At 37.3% G+C, this 17,505-nt stretch overlaps 1 protein-coding gene across 1 annotated transcript in view; it reads left to right on the forward strand.

The window, feature by feature from the left end:
* LOC124794982 (neurexin-1-like) overlaps nucleotides 1–17,505 on the forward strand; it is a 2,052,691-nt gene that overhangs the window by 1,914,912 nt on the left and 120,274 nt on the right. The window contains exon 19 of the mRNA XM_047258725.1: nucleotides 4,001–4,179. Coding sequence (XP_047114681.1) covers nucleotides 4,001–4,179 — 179 coding nt within the window. The remainder of the gene's footprint in view (nucleotides 1–4,000; nucleotides 4,180–17,505) is intronic.

Here is a 17,505-nt window from a genome sequence, read left to right on the forward strand (position 1 = left end):
AAGGCAGTGAAAAAATAACTTTAAATTAAGCCACTGAGTATCTTCTAATCTGTTGAACTTCAAAGTTGCTAATTCCCTATAATAATTGAAGAAAATACGCAAAATAAGATTTCTATCGAGGTAAAACAAAAAACTGTGATAAAAATTACTAGTTTTCTAAAATGTTTTAAGGCTAATTATAGTTGTTTGCAAACTTGACTACAGAGCTGTTTATGACAGATGCAGATAATAAATGTGGCTGCACTTCTTTAAGGAAAAACTAGTTGTAACTCAATATGATAGTGAAAGTATCTGCTACATTAACTAAATCACAAATGCTGATTTACTATAAATTGCTCACGGATTATGCAAGAAACAATGGTAGCTTCTGAAAATTCTAAAAAGCACACACTTATTTGCATTGATATACAATTAAATTCAGCAGTGATATATTCTTTGGCAGTAATTTTGAACCACAAATGAAATAAATTACAAATTCCAAACATCGTACTGGTAAATTATGAAAACATAGTTTTATATGCACCCAAAAACTCTCAAAAATAACCTGTTTCTCATGTAATCGTGAAATGAAATTAGAAAACGATTGTTTTGAATGACAGGCCCACTGTTCTCAAATTTTTTTTTAAAAAACTAATTTTAGTTTAGCCTATAATTTACAATAACTATACAAGCTTCTTGTGGCACTCACAGACATTCAGAATTTCACATATATCACAATACAAACAGGTATTGGTACAGTCAATGAAATATTATGCAGCACATCTTCTGCCTGTTGCAGCTAGCACCACAATGATGTTTCCTGTAGGAGTTCTGTAAAATGCTAATACTACAGTTGGCAAGTCATTTATAATAATTTATACTCCACATATTTCAATATATTTTTCCATACAATGAATCTTTAAATCTAATGCTCTGTAAGATACTTTTTTTTTACATAAATTACAATACCATTTTTCTCAAAGATGGTCATACAGTAATGTATTGCTAGATAGTAACCACTCAACTGCAACATTTCAACATCTCTCATATGATGTTCACTAAAACATAATAAATCAGCATCTTTTATCCCTCATGAATCCTCTAACAGAACAGAAATTTCATTTACTTTACTTGTAAGTCTCCTTATATTTTGGTGAAAAACTATTATAGCTTTGTTATTTGCTGAACATGCATTCTTTTGCCTAAAAAGGTATCTCAAGGCTTTGAAGCAATGGACTCAATGCTAACCATTTCATGGGTATTTTTAGCTTGAAAATTGGTCTAATGAGGTTGCTGGAACCATTTGAGGGGAACAGGTTCCAAGTGTGGAGATATTTTATCATCTGCTTCCATAATTCCTTCAGTTAGACAATTGATAGAAGTTGATAGTGGTCTGTGTAAAGTCATGTAGATCTTTTGTTTGAAGTATCATATGAAAACAGCAGATGGGTAGTACAGGAGGAGGAACAAATTGTGTTTGATTCCAAACTCCCAAGTTTATAGACCTGTACTGAAGTTCTGCTAGCAAGTCACCAACTGATAGAATTTCAGAAATGTCCAGTGGGTGAGGTGGCAGAGGAAGAGAGCCATACCATTCATGTCATGAATAGTTCTTCCATTATGTGGATGAGTACTACTCTACTGGCAAACAGCTCCACAGACATGTTGGATGAAGAGAATGGCTGCAGATTCCACAACATCTTTGATGTAGCAGTCACTGTGTGGATTACTCTGAGTTCAGAGCAGCAGGGACCACCCCTGATACCAAGTGGAACCCCAGACAATAAGGTCTGAGGTCTGTTCTGCATAATGCTATATTATAAGCACGTTAGACTAAACTGCAACGTGATTCATTAGAAACAGCTGTGTCGCCACCTATTACAGACCTGCTTAGTGACTTGTGTAAAGACCTCAGATGCAACATTCACCACTGGCAGATAACAGTATGAATGTTTAAAGGTAATCTACCACCATTACATACATGCCTAATTCAGTTCTTGAGATGGTGACATTCATTCACCCTGTGCAGTTCCCATTTCTCTGTAAGTTTCCTACCACTTACTCAAAAATTTGATGTTGTTGCAGATTTCCCAAACTGTGCAAGCTTACAAGGGTGGTAAACAACAGCTCCACACAGTTTCCCTGATAACACATGAAAACATATCTCGTTAGGACTAAGTGAAAGTCTCCTCTCGTTCTGTGTTGCTAGCATTTTTTATCTCCACAGTGTTTTGTATTTTCCTCAAACATTTGGAATTTGTTCAAAGATAATAAATAGTTCCGAGTAAGATGTATTCAGTTTTAAATTTACTGTAAAAGTGCACAATAGTTCTGACAAGACTCACTTTCAGTATCTACCTAGATCCATTTTTATGATGCCTGTGTTCTATAATAATGGCAAGAAAATATTGTTCCCGTAAAACACAACTGGCTCTTTATTCACAAGAAGTAATGAGTGGCATTGACAGGGGATCTCAAACTGATTCCACATTTCTAGATTTCCAGAAGGCTTTTGACAACATTCCTCACTAGCGGCTTCTAATCAAATTGTTTGCCTATGGAGTACCATCTCAGTTGTGCAACTGTATTCATGATTTCATGTCATAAAGGACACTGTTCATAGTGACTGATGGAGACTCATTGACTAATATTTGATGGTCCCTGACAAAGGCCTTCTCCTGTTATTAAGCTATAGAATGAATTAGAACACAATCCTAGCAGTCATCAGACTGTTTCCAGATGATGTGGCCATTTACCATCTATTAAACCATCAGAAGATTAAAACCAATTGTAAAATGATTTAAACATGATGTCTGTAAGGTGTGAGTGAGAAGTGGCAATTGACTCTAAACAATTAAAAGTTTGAAGTCATCCATGTGACTACTAAAAGGAATATGTTAAAGTTTGGTTATTAGATAAATCATACAAATTACAAACAACTTAAATTGAAACAATCATCTAGATAATTTTGAAGGAAAGTGAACCAAAGACTGTGTTTTATTGGTAGAACGCTTGGAAGATGCAATAGATCTATGAAAGAGACTGCCTACACTGCACTTTTCCATCCTCTTCCACATTGTTGCTGCATGGCATGGAATCTTCATCAGATAGTATTGACAAAGGACATCGAAAAAATTCGAAAGAGAGGAGCTCATTTTCTATTAAAGAGAAATAGGGGAGAGAGCATCAGGGGTATGATGTGCAAGTTGGGGTGACAATCATTAAAACACTTTCTTCTCCAAGTACAAAATTATTTTGTTGATGCCCATCTACCCAGGGGAAAATAATATTTGTGATAAAATAAAGAAATCAGAGATCACACAAAAAGATTTAAGTGTTCATTTTCCCTGTGTGCTGTTTGTTTTTCCTGATCTCTGTTTCATAGTGGAACAGTAGAGAAATAGTCCAAAGGTTGTTTCACGAACCCTTTACCAAACACTTTAGTGTGAATTGCAGAGCAATGACATAGATGTAAGAAGAAACCCTTTGACACTTTCATGATAACACTCTTTTTCAGGAAAAAATGTTTCCATTTAATTAAACAGTGGAAAATCCAGGATGAAATGAAACAATATTATTAAAAGTAAAGTTGCTGTTCAACATATAGCAGAGGTGCTGAGTCGCAGATAGGCACAACAAAAAGACTAGCACAAGTAAAGCTTTGTGCCAGTAAGGCCTTTTTCAAAAATAGATGATAAACGGACAAACAGACACAGACACACACACACACACACACACACACACACACACACACACAAAAAAAACTGCAGTCTCAGGCAACTGAAACCACACTGGCCTGAGACTGCAGTCATGTGTGTGAGTTGCATTCGCATGTGTGTGTGAGTGTGTCCGTTGTCTATTGTTGATGAAGGTCTTACAGCCAAAAGCTTTATTTGTGACAGTCTTTTTGTTGTGCCTATCTGCGACTCAGCACCTCTGCTATATGTTGAGGAGCAACTTTGCTTTTCATAATATTGTTCCATTTAGTTAAACTACATTAAACCGATTTTCTTCATTGCAGAATCTGTAGCTTTTGAGTGGGGACCAGATCGAGGACTTCTGACATTCCAATACCCTGAAGGCCACAGACCCGAAATGAAGAGTGATGTGTTGGCTCTGGGGTTTATCACGGGCCAGGAAGATGCAGTGCTACTACGTGTGGATAGTGGAACATCCAATGACTACATGGAGCTCGAAATTGTAAGTTTTGTCAAGGGTTTACATTGTTTTATCTGAAATTCAAATTATTGCAGGATATTCTAGAGACTAATCTAATACTGGGCAAAACACATAATTAAACACTGTTACTGAGCTTACAATTTTTATTAATTTTTGCAAAATCAACATTTGACATGTAGTGATTTAACTCTCAAGAAGACAAAACATCCTTCTAATTTCTACTTTCCCAAGTGAGTTGCCCTTTTGATACAGTGATTTAACTCATTGATTCTCACACGCATACTACATAATGATCACTCATGAACTGAAACAGTGAGGAGGAAAGTAATATCAGTAATCACATACCCCTCTCTCCATGAACTGTGGATCTTGCCGAGGTATGGTCCAATTGCAACAGAAGAGAAGCAAGATAGACCTGTGGTTCCTGAAGAGGGGCGGCAGCCTTTTCACTAGCTGTAGGAACAATGGTTAGTATGATTGACATGGCCTCAAAGCATTAACCGACACAACCTCGCAATGTTGGTACTGCAAACAGCTGAAAGCAAGAGGCAGCTCAGTGTTAAAATATCCCAGAAGTAAAATAGCCTGCCATTCATATTACCAGTTGGGGACTACTCAGGAGGATATCATCTGAAAATACAATACTGGCATTCTACGGGCCACAGTGTGGAAGTCGGTTTTTTTAATTGGGTATGTAGATTAGAGAATTTAAAAAGGGAAATGTAGGAAAAAGGCTTGTACTTTGAGCCACCTTATACCTTGAGTCAATCTTATATCTTTGGGCTTTACTCTCTGACTTCATTCTTTTTCACACCAAAGGTTGTCTACACTGATGTGAGTATAGTCAGCAGTTGTTACAGTAGCAAGGAGGAACAGTTTCAGTTTCCTAGAAAAATCGTCATTCTGACACCTAAAAGTAAGTTTTTCTGTTCTTAATTCAATGAATTCAATGTTGGTACAGCTATTCATCTAGCAATAAATGGAAACTTAAGTGGTTAGTACTTATGATAGATATATATTGTAATAACAACGCTGAGATATTCCTGCCCTGTTGTTATTGTAGGTTAATTAAACCATTTATTAAAGTGGGAAGAAAATTGTACCTTGTGCCAGTCAGTTGAATTGTACCTTGAGCATGGCCCTAAGTACAGTGCATTGTTAGGTAGATAACAGAATGTGTTACAATGACTGCAGTATTAATTCTGACAACTGCCAAGGAGCAAGATGGGTAACACAAGACCACCATTGTCTCTGAAAGCTCTGAAAGGAGCTGCAGCTGTTGTGGAGCCTGGACTATCAATCAAAAAAGCAGCAAAAGATTTTCACATTTCAAGAGCCACTCTACAGAGAAATCCTGAAAATGCTCCCCACAGAAATAGTGCAATCCAACTGGAATTTAGTTCTGTGGAAGGAAAATGAGTCGATTGATTACCTCATAACTGCCTGCAAAATGTACTATGGATTGATTTAGGAAAATTGGCTTTCAAGTTTGGTACATCACAGAACAAAAGCATGTCTCCATCTTGGGACAAAAACAAAGAAGCAGATAAACAATGGCACATTGACTTCATGAAAAACCATGATTGACTAAGCCTAAGAAAGCCTAAAACAATGATTGTAGCTCATTCAACACGTTTAAATAGGCACAATGTTGCAGCATTTTTCAACCATTTACAGTCAATAATGGACAAAGTAAAATTAACATCAGAAAGAATATTTAATGTGCCAGGAAAATATTGGCAACTAAAGGATGGAACAATGACATCAGCTGAGCATGGCAGTAATATTACAATGATTTCATTCAATAATGCATTATGCAACAGAGTGCACCCATGTTCATATTTTCAAGGGTCAACTTTAAGAAATATCTGTTGAAAGGTACACCATATGGATCTATAGGTTGAGCACATCCAAGTGGCTGATCAAACAGCAGTATTTTTTGGAAATATTTGGGACTTTTCATTTCCCATGTGAAGCCAAATAAAAATCAGAAAGTGCTGTTAATATTTGACAACCACAAGTCATATCACTGTGGACAGTATCACACTAGCAAAGGACAATGGTATAATCTTACTTACATTGTGCCCCCACATAGGTGGCTGGTTGCTGAAATCTTCTGAGTAAGACTCAACCTATATTTTGTACACAGCCATGGGCTCAAAATGTCAGTTTTTGAGAAAATAGCATAGTAGCCACAAGCATCCTGGAAAGCCTATAACCATTTATGATGTTGTGGAAATTCCAAATTGAGGTTATCCATCAGCATTCACACCTGTGAATATTCAATCAGGATTTTGAGCAAGTGCCAATTGGCCTGTAAATGGGCCATATTCCAAGATGATGAATTCTTCACATTGTATGTGACAGATAGACCACAACCTACTTTGGATACAGAGATTACATCTAGGAATGATGAACTGGCAGCAAGATAAAATGGTATCTCTACTCAGCCACCAACGAAACTGCAGTCACCCCTATAGAGTCACAATAGCCATTACCAAGAGCTCTTCCACTAACAGTAGGCATACAGAAGGGAAACGGAAGTGTGCTACATCAAGAGTGTTGATTGACATGAAAAGAAAAAAAAAATGGGTCATCAACTAGCAAAAGGAAACTATTTAAGTTAAATGCAGTAGGAAGGAAAAGTAAGAAGAAAATTATAGACAACTCAACATCAGATAGTGACTCCAGTCCAAATGATTTGCATAAGGATAGTGACTGTGACATGGGTTTGAATAAATTCTCATTGCAAAGGCAGTTGAAAAGGAAAGTTGCTATTCACCATATAGCGGAGATTCTGAGTTGCTGATAGGCACAATAAGAAGACTGTCACAAAGAAAGCTTTCGGCTGTAAGACCTGCATCAACAATAGACAATGGACACACACACACACACACACACACACACACACACACACACACACACACACACTCATACAATCGCAACTTCACACACGTTTGCATAAAAGAGAGAGAGAGAGAGAGAGAGAGAGAGAGAGAGAGAGAGAGAGAGAGAGAGAGAGAGAGAGAGTGTTGTCTATTGTTGACAAAGGCCATACTGCCCTAAAGCTTTATTTGTGACAGTCTTTTTATTGTGCCTATCTGCGACTCAGCATCTCCACTATATGGTGAGTAGCAACTTTCCTTTTCCTAATACTCTTATGTTCCATCATGGATTTTCCATTGTCGCATATGATATTTCATTTGATGTAGGTACAGATGTAGAGGAAGCACATCATTCTGGATTATGGATTTTGGTGAAATTTGGAGGGGAGAAAACATTCTGTAGGAAGTATTGTTTCTGTAACATATGGAGACCTTACTGTGAAAGTTCTATGAGAGGGAAAAGCATGTGGAACATTTGTATGGTTTTTAGTAGATGATGTAGGCAAAATTTCACAAGAACATGCTTTCAGATTACTTACCAGTATTAGGAAGGCATTGGGAACTGAGATTCCATCTTCACTCTCATGGCTACAACATAAATTAATCAGATATAGATTAAAGTTTCTAACAGACATTAACAGTATGCCAATAGAGATTAACAATATAGAAATGATACAGAGGCTTCAAACACTGACAGTAACTTTTGCTTCTTAACTGTTAATTAACATGCTCTTTGAAGCCTAAATGTTTACATCAGACATTTTGTGTGTTTATTTGGATGCTCTGTTTAGTAGCCCTGTGTTTATGTTACATAAATTCTGTTCATAATAAATAACTCATCACTTTAATTTTAACTGTGGCTCATGGTACATGACCACATTGTACCTAGAGCCAAATACTACATTTTGTAAAAATATCTCTATAATGCAATCATTTAAAAAACTGATTATGTGTTGTGATTTGTTTGATAGGAAATAAACCTAGAAATCGAGTGGGTAAATAAGTATATCACAAAGGTTATTATTGTATCCCTTAAGACAATCCATAAAAAACATGTCCCTATAGATTGATGTTAAATATCATGGAAACTGATGAAGTGTAGCAGCAGGAAGAATAGGATATTTGGTCAGTGAGTAAAGGATTTTCAACACAAAATCAAGTAGGGTTATGTGGGAGTAGATCTAATAATAATATAGGGTGTCCACTGGTAATGAAAATCAAGAAAAAGTAATTTAAGTGGACAGATACTCATGAAAGTTCAGAAGGATGTAGGTTGCAGGAAGTACTGGGAGATGAAGAAGCTTGCACAGGATAGAGTAGCATGGAGAGTTGCATCAAACCAGTCTCAGGACTGAAGACCACAACAACAAACAACAACTCATGAAAGTAATGACAAAGTAATGAAATTGAGTAAAAGACCGTGAATTTTGTTTTCTACAGATTTGGCTGTAGAATGGAGTAGCAAGTTAGCATTACTCCCAAAAATGTTATAGCCAGCTTTTAAAACTTCTTGATCATCTGTAGGGGACTTGTTTGCTCATCTGTGCAAGCCACACTAGCACAGTTATTTTTAGCAACTGTGATTTGGACCCTTGAAGGGCAAGAGTGCAGCGAGAAATTTGGAGGTGCAGCTTCATTAACACAGAGCTAAATAAATTGTATAGACATATTGGAAATGACATGTAAACTGTAGCTTCACCCAAGACAGTGCTGCCATATAATGTGTTGCTGGAAGAGTATCAATTAGAACAACTATTTCTTTTATTCTGTTCACTTCCTTTTCTATTTAAATCTCTTTAAGCTGTATCTTTTTCTGGAATGGTAACTTTCAAAAAATTAAATGTCATTTAGACAATAACTTCCTTTGTGCAAAACTTGAGTTTCTTATATCAGTAAACTTGAGAAATTTTTAACAAACCATCAGTCAAATGAATCTTTCTTCCATTTTTTGCATAAAGATTTTTTCAGTTTAGCTTCACAGTTGGTAAAGAAAATTTTTGTGGGAATGATGACAAATTACTTGCTATTGATGTTACAAAAGCAAGTAATCATAAAACAGTATGAGAGAAGGAAAGTTGCTACTCACCATATAGCGGAGATGCTGAGCTGCGATAGACAATAAAAAGATTCACACAAACATAGCTTTCGGCCATTAAGGCCTTTGTCAGCAGTAGACACACATACACACACGCACACACACACTTACGCAAGCACAACCTGCACACACATCTGCAGTCTCAGAGAGCTGAAACTACACTGCGAGCAGGGTGGGGGTAAGGAGGAGGCTGGGGCAGGGAGGGGGAGGGATAGTATGGTGGGAGTGGCGGACAGTGAAATATTGCAGTTTAGACAGAGGGTAGGAGAGAAGGTGCAGAGGGGGGAGGGGGTAAGTAGTGGAAAGGAGAGAAATAATAATAAAAATAAGACAAATTAAAAGCTCAGCATCTCTGCCACATGGTGAGTAGCAACTTTCCATCTCTCATATTGTTACATTCCATCCTGGATTTTCCATTGTTTGATTAATCATAAAACAGGTCATAATTCAGATACTGGATTTGGTGCCACTGTTACTAGTGCACAGATATTTTGCAAATGTCTGTACACAAAAACTGTTGACAAGAGTCCTTTGAAACTAAAGATTGTCAAAGGCAGCTCATGTTTATTCCTCGAAGCTATGCAGAGCTCCATTTAGACTGCACTGACAGCTGATGTAGTGGAGAATGAATGTTTAAAAATTTTGTGAATACTCTGAAAAACAACTGAAACAATTCAATCCTGAGAAGAACAAATTTGATCACCAAACTGTGACTTCATCAAGTTTGTACAGAAGCTGTAATGCTTGTTTCCTTGTTTCATGGAAATGCTACATTTGAAAGGGGCTATCCTGCTAACAAAGAAGTTATAATTGAAGACTTACACTGTCCACTCAGATTACTGTGACCACCTGTCAAAAGCCTGAATGAAAACCTTTGCAGTGTGGATCACTGCAAGACATACAGGATGATACTCAATGAGTTTCTCGGAAGATACCAACAGGGATGTGGGGCCATGCCGACTTCAGTGATGTAAGCAGCTGTGCTAGGTTTCTTGGTTGAGGATCCGTGGTGTGAACAGTCTGATTGAGGTCGTCCTACAGTTTCTCAATTGGGTTTAAATCCAGGGAGCTCGGTAGCCAGGGGAGTACAGTAAACTCATCCTGGCACTCTTCAAACCGTGCACGTCCACTGTGAGATGTGTACTTTGTATTGTCCTGCTGGTAGATGCCAACATGCTGAGGAAAAGCAAACTACATACAGGAATGAAAATAATCAATTATTGACAATATAATGTAAATGTATCGATAAAAACATCTACTCCCAAGTGGTGGCAGGAAAAAACACACACAGAAAGGTTTAACTTTTACAAGCTTTCAGAGCTAGTGGCTCCTCCATCTGATGAGAGTTTAAGGTGTAGAAAGAGGGATGAAGGAGAAGGACTGGAGATTAGGAAAAGGGATGCAGTTCAGAAAAGTCACTCAGAACCCCAGGTCACGGGAGACCAACTGGATGGGATGAGAGCAGAGGTCAAACATAAAGTTTGACCTCTGCTTAAGACAGACAGTATTACTACTCAGGGCTCATATTGGTTGAAAGCACTGATGATGGCTGTTAATCAATTGAAATCGATTTGCAAAAGTGAATAAATAAAACACGATTTTGTGACTGGTTGCTGCATATTTGGTAATTTTTTGTTGACACATTTATCCTATTGTGACACTAGCCGGTCAATTCCATCCTCGAAGAAGCTAGGAGGCTGCTGTTGGATCGAGGCCTGGACCCATTCACACACTTTGCTATCTGTTGCAAATCATTGTCTGTGAATAGCTTGTTTTAGAGGTCCAAACACATGAAAGTCACACGGTGAAAGGTCAGGACTGTACAGTGAATATTCCAGAATTTCCCACCGAAACAACCATTTCCAGTGAGATGACACAATGAGCCTATTTGGGATGAGCACCATCTTCCAGTGACTCACAGCCCTCGAGAAACCATTTGCACCATTCCACAACATTTGAATGACTCATACTGTGCTCACCATGCACAGCCTTAATCCGTTGATACATTTCTTGGCCTCCAACTCCCTCTGCTTACTCGCCTGCATATTTGGTAGAGGATGATAACTTGTGTGACCACCTTCTCTTCAGTGTGGAACCACACTGGTACTATGCAACACCAAATGGTGCGCGTGCATCAGTCTCTCTACTAACAGATGGCGTCACCGTACCCGCAGTTATGTGGTGCCACCTTATGTGCATGGCAAAGGTAGACGCACTGACCAGGTTTCATTTGAATGAATCTCATACATTAACACTAGAGTCCAGTAGCTCGTAGATACTCGTTGAGCGAACGTGCGGACTACGTACATAGTCCGACAAGAAATTATGTTATTTACAAATTAGGACATAATTTAAAGAAAACACCTTGTATAAATACCAAACATCTTTATTTTTATTCTCTTTACACATAAAAGTAATGAAATTTAAAGTTTCAACTATCATAAACAAAGAAATAAAAAACTCTTTAAAAATCAATGTTCAATCATCAATTTTGATGATGTTCATATAATTTTAATTTCAAAAATAATACCCATTAGTTTCCTGATTTCTGATCTGCTAATTGAACCAATAAACAATTTTTCCATGACCATCTTCATTCAGCTGGCATACATTCAGGGCACAAGATGATCACTACAAATGCATCCCGTACATCTGCCGCATTGTTTACGTGTGCTGTGATTGCGAGCCCTGCTACAAAAAGAACAGTGGCCAACTCCTCCGTGAGTAAGTATAACAGGGTGCGTGGGTTGTTCTGAAAGTCCCAGAAGTAGTCTGCATTTTAGTTTGACAGCTCTGGGAATGTTTTGCTGAGATATTTGACACTCAATAGAAGGTCTTCCTAGTGGGAATCCTACTTCTTGTAGGTAGTGATGGTGGATGACTTACATTTCAGAGTTGTTCATCTGATATATCACAAGACCATTTATGCCTGGCATACTGACAAAACTGTAAAACAGTGTGAGAGGCCATCAGCAACTGTTTCAAGTAACATCATATTGTCCACACATTTTATCAAAAAGATCAACGCCACACTTTGTTTGATTATAAAATGTGATGATTTCTGGTTTTCTAGCATCACCACTAGCAGCATCAATTTTGTCATCATTGTGAAGTGTAGATAAAAACAAAACTACTTTATTTCACATAACTGACTAGAATGCAATCAGGTTGAAACCCAAAAATGGTTTCGTTTCTTTCACAGTTTTGTGCTGTTTTCAACAATTCAGGTATCTCTCGTTTATTCTTTCTTAGTGTTCCTATGACTGTAATCTTGTGAGTCAACAGTTCTTTGTGTGTAGGCACACTAGTAAACCAGTTTTTCATAGTGATATTGCATCCCAGGCAATATAATAGACTCAGAATTCGATGGACGATATCAGGCACTTTATTTGATTCCCTAAATGGTCCCTCTGTTTGCATGCCTACATAAATCTCAAAATCATAGGCATATGTATACTTGAAGCCACTGCTGTAATGATCTTTGTACTGAACTTATCTGGTTTGTTTGGCACGTACATCGCAGAACCGCAGCATCCCTTGAAACCAATTAACTGATCATCAGTCATAAGATATTCCCTTGGAGTGTAATATTTCTTACAGTTCTGAAGCATTATGCTAGTAATGTGGTGTATTGCAGCTAATTAGTCATCTGCTTGATCAGCCGGCCTCTCTCTTACATCATCAAAGCAGAGAGGTCGCAGTAGGATTCGGAATCTACTCTCTGACATAGTTGTATGTATTAATTCAGTGCCAGTACCTTCTGAATTGTCCCAAAAGTCTTCCAGATTTGTTCACCCTGCACAGTAAGTTCCAATTACTAACAAAATGCCTATAATCGCCTTGATTTCTATCATATCAATATGAACTGCATCTCTGTCTCTCTGATAGTTGCTTTATACGGTGTCAATACAAATGTCGAATCAATGAGAATGTTATAAAAATCACCATCAAAAAATAGCAGAAATGATAGAAGAGTTGTTTTAGCATTTTTATCCAAACCTATTGGGCCTGACGAATGAGTCAAAATGTCGTGAGATCTGATTCTCGAAATGAGTGGCAGGAACTTGCCCCGTTTCATGCCATTACATATTGAAATGTTGCCAAAGTTGACAAAGGGATATCTTCATCAGCATCATCTTCTTCACCCCCCCTGTTCTAGACCAGAGTTGTGAGGAGACACAGGGGGGACGTTTTGTTCCACAAGCCCTCCTTCCTCCCAACTTTCGCTCAAAACATCACCATCTTCATCGTCCTCTAGTAGCCATCTCTGAATCTGTTCATCCATCTGATTTATATAACCCACCATCTAAAAATACAATATAAAGAATAAGAAATGACTCTTAACTGCAAAAATGTATACAAATGACAATACTATAAAATGTGTAATGCTTTTGTAGTATTTATTACAGTAATTATATCATATTTACCTCAGTTTCACAACTTGTGCAATCAGAAATTTAACTTCCACGAATGGCTGTGTGGGCTAAAGACTAGTCCACAGACTTAAACGACAATTTATTTACACATCTTTGTGCCACAGGAGTCGGCACGCTAGTAGCAAGAACTGGATTCATACCTGAGGAATACACAAAAATTGTTGAAAATAAATGACTGTTTTACTCACTGGGCTACACATATACCCCAAGTGGGCACTCTAATGTTAAACTACATATAGGGGTGGACAAGGTAGCCAAGGATAGATGCACACTTACATTGATCCTCTGTGCTTTCCAGAATAATGAGATCACCCTGGAAATGCCATGAAAACATTCCCAAGAATATAACATAATATAACATTCCCTCCTCCAGCCTAGAAGCTTCTGACAATTATTGGAGGGTGCATGCTTTTCAATGTGTTGCACCTTACATGCCAGTGGCCATCTGTCTGATGGACCATAAACGTGGTTCATCTGAAAAGGTCGCATGTCACCACTCAGTGGGTGTCCAGTTGTGGTGCCGGCATTCAGAATCCCACCTTTCACCCACATGCATTTCAACAGCCATTATTCAGTCTTGTCAGTTACAGCCCATGGTGTACCACAGTTGCCTCAGTGCCAGTTTTATATACCCTCACTTGCCAGTGCTCCCACCTGCCATCTGTGTGGGATTATTTTGTGTTTACTTCGAAATTAGTTGGTAGTGACATTAATATGACTGATTGTGTAGAAGAAGATACAGTTGCTGAGAGAAGAGTTACCAGTGCAGTGCAATGCAATCACCAGGAAGTTTACTAAATAATGAGAAACAAATGAATGTGGACATTACAAAATCAGTTATACAGCAGTAGAGAATGCTTCATCAAAAAGAGTGCAAGTCTTAATAACTAAGAAGCCTACTGAAAATAAAATGGCCAATCTTAAACAGAGAACAGTTCAAGAAATAACAAAGCTCAAAGATAAAAAAAATTATTCTGCAAAATGGAAAGAAAGATGTTTATCTAAGAAAGTTAAACACTGAATATTTTACTTGAAATTTAACATTTGACATAAATTTTATACTTTCATAGTTGTTATACTGTCTTCTGAAGAAGCTTGCACGGAGAGCTGCATCGAACCGGTCTCGGGACTGAAGACCACAACAACAACATACTGTCTCAAGAAAAATTGTAGGTTTTGACTGCATTAATATGTTTAAAGAATTTATGTTTTAATTGATGTGATGATAAATATATCTGAAAATAGTCATGATATATCCAAGGTGAGAGAGGAATGTTTTTATAGCATCTGATGATTAGCGTACTATAAGTCGTACGTAGTTATATTATTCGTGTTGACATTTACTTAAAGTGATACAGGAATTATTACATTTAGCTTTTATTATACTGGCTTTTATGTTCAGGTTCACTGAAAAAGTTTTTGCAATTGTACCGTGCACTTTTTTTAAAGGAATAATGGAAAAGTCATGAAAAAGTCATAAATTTGATCTTTTGAAAGCCAGTAGACACCCTGTAATATGAAACTATGAACAGCTTACTAAACAGTTTATTGTAGCCCAGATAACCAGCTCCTCAGATGAAGAAGAGATTGTCAAAATTTATGATAAATAAAATAAATTTCTCTACATGTAAGTTAAAGTTGCCTTCTTGTAACCATCTGTATGTGTAGGCCACTCTCAGAAACAGCTGTAGAGATTTTGATCTGGTTTTGACTAACAGTTGCACTGATTTACAAGGAAGGTGTAGTTGTAGTTTACAAGTATTTCATATAAATTGTATGAATTATGATGAATTAAATTTAAGTTGTGAGAACGACATCATTATCACCCAGTGAACAGCTGCTATTACTCTAGACAGTGGCAGTGACTCACAATTGGTGTGGTAGTCTACTGGTAAAGCATTTGACTGAAGACCAAAAGATTGTAAGAATTACTCCTGCTGAGGTCTCTTATTTATTTACTCTGTCTTTTAAACTAGCATTCACCTGTCAAAGATGGGGAGACTCACCAGAAATAAAATGTGGCCTGGATCAATGTTCCACTGTAACTCCCGTTTCGCAGTTGGATAACTGGTTAGGGACATGCAAGTAGTCTAAGGGACATCCAGTTGATTCCAATCATATGCACAAATTGTAAAACACAGCATGAGATGCAGCTCAGCTTTGTTTATATAAAGGAAGGTTTTACAGTAGCACAGCATATGACTCCACTTTCAGTTTTTAGGTTTCGGCTTACCTTGAGTTAAACATAGATAACCACAATTCTCTGCATGGTGGAGGGAAAGATGTTATTTGTGTGAACACTTTCGAATTATGCAAAAAACCTGTAAACAAATTTCTACTGGCAAGATAGAGGTTTAGGTCTTTTAAAGCTCATAAAGACTTGGGCAATATCTTCTTGAATGGGATTCAGACATTGCTTCAGCAGAATGTACAATATTTTGAAATACTACTATAGAGCACATTTTGAAATATGGTAAGACTGTCAATTTCTGATTCCCACACATTAGCAATCACAAATCACCCTCTTAATTCACTGCAGTTCCTTCGAACAATGGACAGTGACTTACTCAAACTTGAAGTATTCTGATAAATATGACCAATAACAGAACTATAACCATGTCATTATGTGATGTGAGATTTACAGTTTCAAATAAACTGTTTTTAACCCTGCAATTGTCTGTGAACAATAACATAGTGAAAAAAACATTCAAATTCAAAATGCTTTATTTTTATTCAAGTAAAATGTATTCTGAACAACTATTTCAACAACTTTGTTTATATACAGTATGTTCTTTCAGCAACACAACAGGTAACTCAATGTTCAGCTTTCTGCCTCCTTTGAATCAAACTGAGATGTGGAGTCCATGATAAAGAATGTGGTAATAAGTCTCAACAATGCATCATAGTGCATACTAAACTCCTCATGATGTGTTCTGTAACATGTGCTAAACACGTAGACCATGCCTGTTTTTTCATTTTTTCTTCAATGCAATGACCACAGCAGTTTTAACAACTCAAAATGACAACAACAAGTTGCACAACACAAACAGTGAGAAGGACCATCATTATAATGCCCAGAGAGAACCTCAGTGGGCAAAAATACATGTTTGAAGAAGCATAAGGAATACCATTCAAGTAAAATCCATCATTGGGACAGGAGCAGATGCAAACAATGACCTTGAGCTGGCAGGAAAAATGCCTGGCTGTATCTAGGCAACCTAAAAGAAAGTACAACTTCAGAAAAGGTTAGAAGTTACCTAGAGAGAAAAGGGATCAAATATTGCATAGCATATGGAGAACAACACACACAAGGAGCCAAAAAGGTCTTCAAAATAGAGTGTCCATTCAGATTTATTGAGCATCCAGAATGACCAGAAATTTGGCCATAAGGAGTAAGAGCATTTTCAGACAATATGCCACAGTGAAGGTGCAGAACTGCAATACACACACAAAAATTCTCTTATGGAACATCAAAGGGTCAAAAAATGTGACATTGTTCATACCAACAGAGACTATGGTGAGATACAGCACCATCATCCACACAGAAATGTTTTTAACAGAAGAGTATACCATAAAAGGCTACAACACATTTCAATCTTTTTCATGCCAATCCACAGGCAGACAGAAGAGGAGTTTCCATTCTCCTCAAAATATGCCTAGGATTAACTAAACAAACAATAATAAATGAAAACACAATTATTGTTCAAAAAAATTGTGTCACAATAGAGGTGTATATGCTCAACCGCAAATGACAGTAGAAGATGAAATTGTAGAATAACAGAAGTACTAACACAAATGAAGGTAAACAAAGGAGTAATCCTGGCAGGCAATATCAAAACAAGGATAGGCAAACCAACCACTAAAACAGGACTGATCCTAGAATGCTAGGAGGAGGAGGAGGAGGAGGAGGAGGATATTGTGTCATCAACTA

The sequence above is a fragment of the Schistocerca piceifrons genome, chromosome 4 (assembly GCF_021461385.2).
Source record: "Schistocerca piceifrons isolate TAMUIC-IGC-003096 chromosome 4, iqSchPice1.1, whole genome shotgun sequence".
NCBI lineage: Eukaryota > Metazoa > Arthropoda > Insecta > Orthoptera > Acrididae > Schistocerca > Schistocerca piceifrons.